Source organism: Sinohyriopsis cumingii, chromosome 4, assembly GCF_028554795.1.
Source record: "Sinohyriopsis cumingii isolate HCF-2022 chromosome 4, ASM2855479v2, whole genome shotgun sequence".
NCBI classification, from domain to species: Eukaryota; Metazoa; Mollusca; class Bivalvia; order Unionida; family Unionidae; genus Sinohyriopsis; species Sinohyriopsis cumingii.
The window spans coordinates 112,533,212-112,545,712 of record NC_142964.1 but is presented as its reverse complement, the minus strand read 5'-3'; the positions used below and the strand labels follow the sequence as shown (position 1 = coordinate 112,545,712).

General features: G+C 37.1%; 1 protein-coding gene across 1 annotated transcript in view; it reads right to left on the bottom strand.

Moving 5' to 3' along the window:
* LOC149801912 (unconventional myosin-IXb-like) overlaps window positions 1-12,501 on the bottom strand; it is a 333,412-nt gene that overhangs the window by 203,660 nt on the left and 117,251 nt on the right. The window contains exons 15-16 of the mRNA XM_089956299.1: window positions 7,240-7,330; window positions 943-1,044 (exon numbers count right to left, since the gene is read on the bottom strand). Coding sequence (XP_089812425.1) covers window positions 943-1,044; window positions 7,240-7,330 — 193 coding nt within the window. The remainder of the gene's footprint in view (window positions 1-942; window positions 1,045-7,239; window positions 7,331-12,501) is intronic.

Genomic DNA, 12,501 nt, shown 5'->3' with positions numbered 1-12,501 from the left:
AATGACCACTGCTAAATTTCAAATGTCATGGATGTTAACTACTTCTTGCTAGACCACTTTCTTTGGTTTTTTTTATTCATGTGCTTGCAGCAATTATTTCACCCACCATGAGCAATACTAAAATTAAAAAACCATTTATTACAATAAATGCAATTATTACCGGTTTTCTTTCCTAAGCATGGATAAGCATATGAATATTGTTTCCTATACTTGTGTACCAAGTTTCTGGACTTTTAAGAGGTTGATTGAATGTGTGTCTGTTTGCGGATTGATATTGATAATGTGACTGGGTGAGACATCATGCTACATGTCTGCAGCATGATGCCCCACCCAGTCACATTATCCTGACACCAGGCCAACCAGTCTTAACAATAAACTCTTAATGCTGAGCACCAAGCGAGGCAGCTGCTAGAACCATTATTATAAGTCTTTGGTATGACTCTGCCGTGGTTTGACCTGCAACCTCCCACACCTGAGGCTGATGCTTCAACCACTAGGCTATCAGAGTGGTCAAATGTAAATTTAGTCTGGTCTGATAACCAACTCCATTAAGTCTAACTCCCAGATTCAGACCAACCTATATAAGTCAATATCCATATTTGACTGCAACTGTCACATTTTTGGCTATTGTTCTGTAAATTTTTAATTTAGGTATCATTTCAGATTATGGGTAATTTCAGAAAGCTTTACAGTGAAATCATAAGTTGGCACATCTAGTTTTCCAGCAAATAGCAAACTAAGGTATAGCTTTTCTAATGATAATGTCTTCCTCAAAAATGTCAGACCCCTATTGGCAACAATGTTAAAGCATTTCAGTTTTTCAGAATTTGCTAAATACACATCACTGTGCTGGTAGCAGGCCAAATATAATGTTCCTTGAAACCCTTGTTATGTTATTACCAACTAATTTTGTTATAGAGATGAGCTATCAAATTCAATTACCACCACGGCTCCTGTATCTCTCTCCAGCCTTGATGAATGCAAATACAGCTTTGAGAAGAGTCTTAAGTATGGCCCATCTCAGCACAGCCACTGGGTCCACTCCTGAAATTGATGAAAAAACTTTTTATTACATACCATTTTATTCTTACATAGCTGACCTTGTGTTCTGATATATATATATATATATATATATATATATATATATATATATATTCATTGAAAATTCTGTATTATATAACCAGAATAGAACTATTAAAGTCGTCCAATATACTTAGATGAACTTCATCATGTTCTGTATATATCCACAATTTATTTGAATTTGAATCAACCATGTAGCAAAACAAATGGAGAATGAAAAAGAGAAGTGAATGTAAAAAATATATAACTGCAGTATTTTGTTCCGAGTCGCGGGAGGAGGGGGGGAAGGGGGGGGCGGGGAGAGGCTTCTAACATGTCCAGATGAGTTAAAATTACTCAGAAACAAACGGATCAAAACAAACGTTTGGTAAATTATGATTCTCCAAGAATTCTTAACTGATCACATCACATTATGGAAATAACCTCTGCTACCTCTGAGTCCTGCCTTCCCTGAATGGCAAAAAAATGTCTTTCTGTCCATATACCATGAAGATACAGGGGAAGTAACTTAGATTTACCTTCCCTTACCCCCAACAGATTTCCTCCTGTATCACAGATGTTTGCCAATTTAAGCTTGAGCAAAACTAATGACAGGATACTCACATTTGTGGGGATGGGTGGGGAGGCTTCATAGTATATGTAAAGAGGAATGAAACTGTTGGACATCTGAGCAAGGAGGGACAAGGGAACTGTGTAGTAATCTCAGGTAAGCATTATAACATTTAAATTAGTTTTATACCCCACAAAAACTACATTTTAAAATACACTACATGCTACTACTGCATTGCTAAATTTGCTGGTCCTACTGAAAGGATAAGCTATCTAATGAAATTACTGTAGTTGTCAGAAGGATATTCTACTGGTGACTGGTGAATAGCCTGACAACTTATTGGGGTGATAAAACTAGACCCACAACATAAGCAATCTCACTTTGGTGTACCATTAATCAATGGTAAAATGACAAGAAAATGGAGTGAGAATACCAGATGACAGCTTCCATAACATCATATGAATAGCAAGGATTCAAAAAAGGCCTAAGATGCAGCATATGAACTGCCCTCATGTGCTTTGATTTTCTTGGAAGAGATCTCTCCATGTGAGAGACTGATAAACTCTTATAAGTCGGAACAATTCATCTGAGATGATGTTTTTGAAATATTAGAAGTATCTTTAAAGAGATAAAAAAAAAGAAATTGCAACCCTATCTTCTTTTTAGGATGATAGAACTGTAAAATTCTATCTGGATAGAGGAGTCTTTATCATACCCAGCACAGATATGATGAAACTAGGGATTTCAACAAGAACAGGAGCTACCAAACATAGCCGATTCTCAGCCAGAAACCAGGGTTGGCAAAGAAGAGAGCTGACATTAAAATGTAAACAAACCTTCCCCACTGACAAAGTTGAAGTCCACTCTTCCTGCTATGGACAGGAGGTAGGCTGTTTTAACAGTAAGGTTCTTAACGGAAATTTTCCTCAAAGGTTTATAAGGATGTTTAGATGGCAACTAAGGAACATGCAAAAGGTTCCATCTTGACATTAATGCGTGAGAGACTCTGGATCTCAAAATACCTGATTATTTCTGAAATATGTGGGTCTGAACCTAAAGTGATGCCCACAAAGTGTATTGGCGAGGGCTGCTCTGTAGCCCTTAATCGTGGATACTGAGCAACAATTTTTCTTTTATGAGAAAAGAAATCTGCAAAGGGGAACAGATAGGATCAATACACTTCCTACTGCACCAATTATAGAAAACTCTCCACTTGGTATCATAAACCTTTGACCTGAGTGATGCATTTGGTAACCTTGATTGAAAACTGGTCTTGGCAATGGAGAGATCATTTAATATGAACCGGGCATGAAGGAAAAGGATTTGAGAATTGCTGAGCAATGTGGACCCACTGTGCTAGGACAGTACATCCCTCCTCAGGGATTGTCAACTAACAGGTGAAGGAGATCGCTGAGCCTTGATCACTCGGCCCATAGAGGAGCCATGAATTGGAAGTCCTGATCAGGTGAAGAACCTGAGGGATTATTCTGAAAGGTTGGAAGGCATTTCAGACTGATGGCATCCACCGCTTGTGCCCTCTGGTCTGGCACTGGAGACTTATTGTTCACTTTCATTATAAACAAGTCTACCAATGGCCTTCCCAACAGATAAAAAGATTCTCTATTACTGACTGATGCAGAGACCATTCTGTGAGGACTACTTGCCCGTCTGGACAAGCTGTCTGCCAGAATATTCTTTTTCCCCTGAATCTAGCAGACTAAAAAAGTGAACTCTGAAGCTGTCCAATAGGGGAGATTCTAAATATTCTAGCAGAAAGAAGGCACATGGGTGTCCCCTTTGTGTCTGTCGTACACTATATATGACAAACTCATTACTGATCTTTACCGTTGGAACAAATTCCTCCTAGAAGAACATATAGCAACCTAGAAAAACAGCCTTCATTTCAAGGCTACTGATGGGAAGGGAAACTTCTTGCTGAGACCACAGGCCCTATAGAACTACTTCCTGGAGCACTAGGTGAGCCACCACAGCTTTAATTTGAGGCATCAGTGTAAAAGAAGTGAGGTTCCTGAGTGTGAATCAGTCAGAAACTTATCCTGATGTTTCCACAAATTCTGATGATGATGTGACTTGATTATATGGGATTCTGTTGTAGTTGTTGTAGGGTTTAACACCATTTTTCAGCTCACAATAGGCTATACATGGCAGCCAGTATTAATGGTGGAGGAAGAACCCAGGAAAACCCTAGGAAGAACCACCCACCCATGAGAAGCTACCAGCAAGCTTCCTCACATACTGCAATGGCAAGGGGATCTTTATGCAGAAGTCAATTGCTAGAAGCAAGAACTGGAGGGCTGCACATTATTAGGTAGAGATGAGCAATGTCTTCTCATTTGGTCCTGCAAAAAAAGAAAATATTTGTGAGATTCTGTCAGAAGGAATAGAAGTTGCTCCTCAACAAGCGAGAAAATTCATCCCCATGTAAATGAAATTCTGAAAAGGGAAAATTTCTGACTCCTAACGACTGGGGATTAGGCATAGTTGAGTTACAATCTTCCAAAAGAGATCCCTTAGAAGGGCATGTCTTTGAGCATTATGCATTAACCAGTCATAGACATACTGGAGGTTGGGAAGACAAAAAACCAAGGACCTTAAAATAAGCAGCTATTAAACCTATCCCCCTCATGAAGGCTCTGGCAGCAGAAACTAGTCCAAAGGAAAAGCTAGAAGTTTAAAGATTTCCTGTCCCAGACTAGTCCAAAAGAAAAAGCCAGAAGTGTAAAAATTTCCTTTCCCAGACAGGAATACTGGAATTTCCTGTGGGATGGGAAATGAGACGTCAAACAATATCTTAGAGATCCATGGAGACTGCCCAGTTGTTTGGCTTGATTGCATTCGTCATTCTATATCATTAACCACTCTTCCAGAAGGGACCTGTTTTAAGAGGAAAGATCAATAGGGAAAACAAACTTTCCCCATCTCTTTGAAACTAAAAAAATCCAGGAATAAATCCTCAACTTCTTATGTTCATCATCCTCTGTACTAAATCTTCATCAACATGGGTGGCTCACAAAAGGCTTTTGCTGTGACCTAACAAAACCCTTGATGTCCCCTAGGGTATATCCCAATATAAGTGAAATGTCTTGAAAATGGCCTCTAATGGTAACCAGCATCCATGCCTACAGTACCTATGAATGCCTCAAGGTTCTTGATGAGAAGATCTACCCAGGTTCCTGCTAAAATCCCCATCTGGGAGCAACCCAAATATAAAGTGGGAGTCTTGAGAGGTTAAGTGGGCAAATGGACCTTGTAGCTACTGGTTGAGACTAGGGACCAAAGCACAGAAGAGAGAACAGACAACCCCTTCTACTGTCTGGCTTCATCGTAGCCAATAGAAAATTTCAGAGTCAGCTTGCCTCACCATCACAAAGTGAGGGAGGGGCCCCGAGTGGCCAAGTGGTAAAAAGCGCTCGCTGTTATGGATCACTACCATCTCACCTCTGTCTGTGTGGGCTTCAAGTCTCTGGCTCAGCCAGTGTGGGTACGTGAGAAAGCTTGTCTGTAGCTTCCCATGGGTCAGCAGTTCTATCCAGGGTTTTCCCAGGTTCTTCCTCCACCATTTATACTGGCCACCATGTATTGCCTCTCTTGTACTGAAAAATTACATTAAACCTTACAACAACAACTCCGTGAGGAATAAACTGCAGGTTCCACCATGGAAAGCCTGCTCAAACTGCAGAGGATCCTTGCCTCCAATGATTACAAAGGTTTGTGAAACAGGTATGAGAGAAGAAAGTGGTAAACCTCATTTACCACCTTATCAGAAATCGACACATTTTCCTCCTCTGTCACCTGATACATTGAGTGGGATGAGGGAGGGGGTGAAAAAAACAGATGAGAAGGACCAGTGTAATAGGTTCATTCAGAAACTCATCTGTGTCCACAAAAACCAAGGGCATAACGCCTTCACTCTCCTTGGGAGAGGCAGGACTATTTCATCTAGTTTCTCTCACGGGAGAAGAGGACTTCCTAACTGGGCTTAATCATCCTGTCTCTGCTCAGAGGAGGAGAAACAAGAGAGTGGTGATTCTTGAGGCCAGATGTGGCAAGTGGTAGTCCTCCTCCCCTTCCCTCATTAAAAATGCCATAGGAGGCAATGAAGATTTAAGGTTTGCCCAGTTTGTCCATCCACTAGGTGGTGGGAGTCCCAAAGTGCTGTAGGTTTTGAATGAGAACACCAAAAAGGGAGGGATATCAGCCCAATCCCTTCCCTCAGACAGGTTCTCCAAACTATACACTCATTTCTCATAATGAAATGAATGGCAACAGAGAAACAGTGGTTACTGAGCTAACCCACTCCTCAAGTCAGATTGTCAAAACTTGGTATAAAGTCTGAAAACCAATGTTTGACAACTGGCATATGCTGATCAGCACTTGGTGCCATGAAATCCATTTTAGGTGACCCAAGAACAAGAACAGATGGTCAGCACTATACACCATACCCTATGATCAGTACCCAGTTTCTGGTGACAAAAACTTGGTGAATATCACATGGGACCCAGTGATCACCATCCAGTATCAAGAGCTCAGTACCCTGAGCCCAGTGATCCAGTGCCTGGTACCCAATGTTTAAAAAGTCACAAATCAAATAACCCCATGTCTGGGGTCCAATGAAGTCCTGATCAGACTCCTCCCACATTCTACATGAGTTGCTCCACTGGGCCCATTAATAGACAGTGTTATCTAGTTTAAGAAACGTTAAGCATGCTGATAAAATGCACCATTTTTTATTTGAAATTCCTGAAAGACACTGGCAAATTATTAATATTCAGCATTCCATTTGTAGGTCATACCACCATAAGAAGATATCTGTTTAATTTAATTGTATTGCATTGAAAGCTATAAACTTTATGTACAAAGCAAAACATGTGATCACTGAATGGTGCATAGTACTACCCTCATTGGTTACCTATATTTAGCACTCGGGTAATATACTACTGCTATTAAAATGTCACTTTATAGTACCATAACTAGCACACACATGTACAGGTGATGTCAGTAAAAAAAATGCCTCTTTCTAGCTCAATAACAAATCACATACACAAACAGGTGATCTCCATTAAAAGTTTAAATTTACAAATCCATGACTATCACACATATGCACAGGTGATGCCAGTAAAAATTATTATTTTATAACTCCAAAACTATCACTTACATGTACAGATGATGCCAGTCAGAACTGTCACTTTACAGCACCATAACCATCACAAACATGAACAGGTGATGCCAGTGACTACAACTTAAGTCAAAAGAGTAAACGGTAAGTCAGGCATGTCAATTACAATAAAATAATAATTGGTTTCATATTTTATGACACAGCATAACAAGCAGGAAGGTTATTCAATACTGTGCCAATCAGAGTAAAATTCCTTGCCTAAGGACACACAATGCAAGCTGAACCAGGCTATCAGATGGTAGGATTCAAACCTGCAACCTTTTGATCAGGAGTCTGGTATGCTAAGCACTGTACCGCTGCAGGTCCTGGTTCAAACAGTCACATGTTACAACATGGAGGGTGCATCGGGTCTAAATAATAAGAAAAATGAATACAACTTATTTATATGATTACAGTGTAACTTGTTACATACCCATCAACTCCCTAACAAAGGCCAGACCACTGCTCTTCAGGTTACCCACGATATCAGGTCTCATCAGATCACTGTTTTTCTCTCGGAAGTCCTGGAACAACAAAAAGACAAAGACCTAAAGCACATGCAAGTTTTTAGTCTGAGAGAAGAAAGTCTGTAAAATTATACATCTTATTATGGCTACTTCAAAATAACTGCAATAAAATGAATATATGCCAGCTGGATGATGAAGACAGTCAATAAGATCTGATCTCTTGACACCAAAAATTTGACATTAATTATGTAATAATAATGAGGAACACTTGTCGATTGTCTTCCCAATCAATATTTTTAAATGGTGCTGCATGCAAGTATGTCCCTTGTCCAGAACGCTTTTAATTTCATCTCAATCACGGTTCTATTGTTGTGCAGTAAGCATCTGATATTTGAATTGCAAAAAGTATTAATTCATGCCTGAAACAACGTGTTTGTGCCAAACTGCTCATAGAAGGGTGGGAATATCTGCCCTCTAAATTAAGAACATCAGAACAGGTGGATACATGCTACACGGCATGACAGAGCAAGATTTAAAAAGTTGTCACCACCAAGCAAGTTTTGCTACATTTGCAAGCAACATTTTACTGAAGACAACTATGAAAATGTAACCTATCATCGTAGGTTTCTTTGTTTTAATGATAATTTTTTTAAAATATGGCATTTGCATTCTAACAGCAACTATCACCATGACCATAAATAATAATAATAAAAATAATAATAATAATAATAATAATAATAATAGTAATAATAACAATAATAAATAAGAAGAATAGCAAAAACATTAACACATGTACTTATGACCAAAATACTGGGATTATTTGTGATAATAATAACAATAATAATAATAATAATAATAATAATAATAATATTTATTATTATTATTATTATTATCATTATCATCCCTACTGAAAAGATAACAGAAGCACTGCAACAGAAACAACAATATTACCATTATTATTACTACTACTGCTACTAATGAAAGAATAATAAAACCACCAGAACAATAACAACAACAATAATAATAGTAATAATTAATTATACCTGGTGTAAATTTCAATATCGAAGTAATGGCAGGTGTTTTGGTACAAAACAATACAAGAATGCACTTACAAATCATCCATGTCAATCTCAATAATTTAAATTAATCACTGGCTTGTATCACACACACAAACACACACACATATATCTATATATATCTATCTATATATATATATATATATATATATATATATATATATATATATATAACATACTGTAGACAGGAAGATAAAATGACAGTTATATTGTTATATTATTTACAACACTTTGCAAACAAAAGAGCATTGAAATTCCAAGATGCAAAATACATGATACAAGAAATTTTATTTAATGATCACAGTCTAGAAAACATAAAAACACATAATTCTGGGCAACCTATTATACAATCATATACAGTCATTTGAACAAATTTAAATGCCACATTCACACTGTGACTGATCAATTTGACCATCCTTTTCAATGGAAATGTTTATAATATAGGTAACTCACTTTTTCACTGAGGCATGACAAGCACTTTTCAAAATGTCATGAGTATCAGTTGAACATAGATGATGTAAACCAGAAATGCAAAGGACCTAATTGACCAAAGCACCATCTTCAGTATCAGGGGAAGTAACTGACCAATGTCCCCAACTGATCTTACAGTAAAGGTCTACCAAAGTCACCATGCATCTTTTACATTTCAGAGGAATTTTAGAGCCTGGTCCAACCAAGAAATAGGTATTACTGTCAATGTTATGCATGCATCTTGTATAATGGGTACTGACAAATTATCCTGCATGTGCAATGTATACCCACCATATCACTTCTATCCAACTGTACAAGGCCCAAACCAACACTCTTCTGAAAGATCACATCACCTGGTAATTTTGAGCTTAAAAAATACCTTCTTTTGTTGATATATGTGAAAAGAACATTTAAAAAGAGGTTTTGTGGAACATAGTCTCACCTATGACACATGCATTATGTACACCCTGTACCAAAGTTATAAGCTCATTCATGCTGCCAGAAATTAGTTGTAGATAGGGAGCTCAGCCCTAGTAGTGGATACTGTCAGGAAGATTATAAATCTTACCCGTATCAACTTAGCAAGCAGAGATTTGTTTTATCCTTTCCATGCATCCAGTGTGCTGTTGAAATCAAAATCATCAGATGAACCACTCAGTAGCTGTAACAGCATTATTCTGTTAACATATTTATAAGTTAATCTATTTCTAATTGAATGTTGTTTATTGGTTGATTGATCTCCAGATTTTCTGCCACTTCTAAAGTGCTGTATCTGAATACTGAGCTCATCAACAAGTTTGATTAGTCATCCTTTGACCACTCCTGTGGCCTAAGTTTGGAGAGTGTCAACCTCAAATGTGAGATGTCATGGGTTCGAATCATAGCCAAGTCATAACACGTATGTATAAAAATGGAACTTGCAGGTGCCTCGCTTGGCACTCTGCATTAAGAAGTTAATGACAGGACTGGTTGGCCTGGTGACAGGATAATGTGGCTGGGTGGGACATGATACTACATGTCTTTGGCATGATGCCCCAGTTCTACACATCATTATAAACTGCTACAGTGCAGACATAATGATGATGTCACTAAAATTGTTAAAGCTGTGTTAAAAATCCCATATGCATGCACACATGCATGTGTATCCACCCACCCATTGGTTATCCTTTTGAAAGGAATGACAAAAGACTGCTATGTCCAATTACTTGGAACTCGTTTAAACTGTGGTGTTGGCAGCAGAACATCTTCAGATTTCAGACAGAAGTTTTTGTTTTCTCACTTCTTGGTCTTGATGCTAGTTTGTTATGTGTGAAATATGACCGTTTTACTTCCATTCATTCCAGTTTGCTTCTTTTTTACTTCGTTGTAAAATTCTAGTTTATAGACTGGTTTTCCTGACTTTGCTCTGTCAGCAGTTGAAAAATGAACCAACAATTGCTGACTGAACTGCTGCAATAACTATCAATGCTTTCTGGAAGATAATACTCATTGCAGCAAGTTAAGAAATGAGGACCAAAAAATAAAAGAACTATTAAACACAAAATTATAGATGGTTTTATGTTGCATCAAGTCATTACATCTTGTGCTGTCCTTCCTATATTTCTCAAAATATATAACAGATGTCTTCCAAAGACCTGAATGCAGCCTCATGAGGACTATAAAAGGCCATCCCCCTAATAACATGAACATTCTTCATTGTGTATTAAGGGGGCTTAAGACTGTTTTGAACTACTTTAAGTTCAAAAGTCCCTGATGAAGATTTACAAAAATAACAATACGTCTTTCTGCATTTTCTAAAATACTGATCTCAGATACTTTAGTATCACTAGTTTTTGTGGTGTACCAATTTGTATGGATTTAATTGTTACCCTGAACCATGAATTTAAAGACCCAACAATTAATAACATATAATAAAAGAAGCCCCCTTCCCTATTTATACTGTGTTTCATTCCTATAGGTCAAAAAATGTAGTTGATAAATCAACATTATTTCTGTAATCTAGTTAAAAACAATTAGCTTTTATATGTAACTGTTTTATTTTTACCTTTTAAAAAAAAAAGTTATAAGGCATTTTAAACTGCTTCAGTGACATATCTATAAGGTATCCAGTATCCACAATTTCCATTCACTATTTTACATCGATGTTGTGAACTAAGTAAGGATAGAGAAAAATTAGAAAAAAGCACAAGATGTTCAAAAACTGTTACTACTACAAATAAAAGAGAGAATAGGAAAAGATACTATAAATGAAAATTAGATTAATACCAATTCAAACTGATTCGTCAATCAAGTGAAACTGTTTTCAAAAAATTAAAAATTCTCGTGCTTAATCCCAATGAACAAGATGAGTGTAAAATCTGAAACTATGCTTGATGGACACAATTACTTAAGAAACACTGTATATACACTAATTACGGCAGAGTATTTTTGCTCAAACTTCACTTATTTTCAGACAAAACCACTAACACTGCATCACTCAAACTGACTGGTACACACAAATGTTGGTCAGGTAAATATCTTGACAGGTGTTTGATATGTGTTCATACAGGTGGTTGTAATGTTTTAATCACTGAAGTGACCGCAGTTTGTTGTCCTCATAGGTTATTTCTTTTGTGTTCTTTATTAGAGGAATTTGACAAGGTTAATCCATGGAATTAAATACCTACAAAAAATATGCACATCTTGACAGGAAAAACCATCAATTTAAGCACCCATGAAAAAGTTTTTTTTAAAACCCATAAAAACTGACACCCATGAAAAAATATGATACTGCAGCATGCTACTATATAATCAGACTTGACTAAACAAAAATGTATTACGTGTGACACACAATATATAGCAATACAATGTTGACTAACATCTTTAATTCTGTTTACCAAACCACTTTTGATTCTTGTCAAGACTGACGCCCCATTGCTTTGAAAACCAATCACTCTTTGCAAACTTGCACCTTGCTGGTCAAAAAATCTAGACGGGGCAATGAAAAACACTTCTGCCAAGGCACTCACTTCACCGAGTTTGTTAATGCTAATAAACAAAGTTTCTGGAACTAAACTGCCACAAACCACTCTATCTTGCACCATTTGTTTCTTACTCACTAAAACACCTTTACTCTTAAGTATCATTACAGTTATTAAGTTTCTTGAGAGCTGTTTGTCTTCATCAGACTGTATAACATCTACACAAACCAGTACAAATTATTTACCAGTACTTCTGCAACTTAAGAACACTCATGGCAGCATCACTGTTAAGGTCAAGTTTTAATACAGAATCTTAATGTTGATGCGACATCTCCCAATACCAATATAAAAAAGTGATATACATGTCACACTAACTGATGCCTCAGTAAGATATGGTGTAACTTTCATTATTGTTTATGTAGTTGACTATGTTTCACCATGGAGGCCATATTGGATGTGCAATTAGCACCATTTTCACCTGGGACCAACTACACTATGTGATTAATATGTGTATAAAGTTTCATGACAATGTTCTAAGTTGTATAGAAAGAATAGCAATAACAAACTTGAGCTAACACATGGATGGACGATGGACAACAGACCCTTCCATAAACTCTTCTGGTCTATGACCAGTAGAGTTAAAAATATGTCTATGCTTGCTAATCATAAAAAGGGTCTACTCATTTAGCACAAAGAAATCTGACAACAAAATAATTGCATG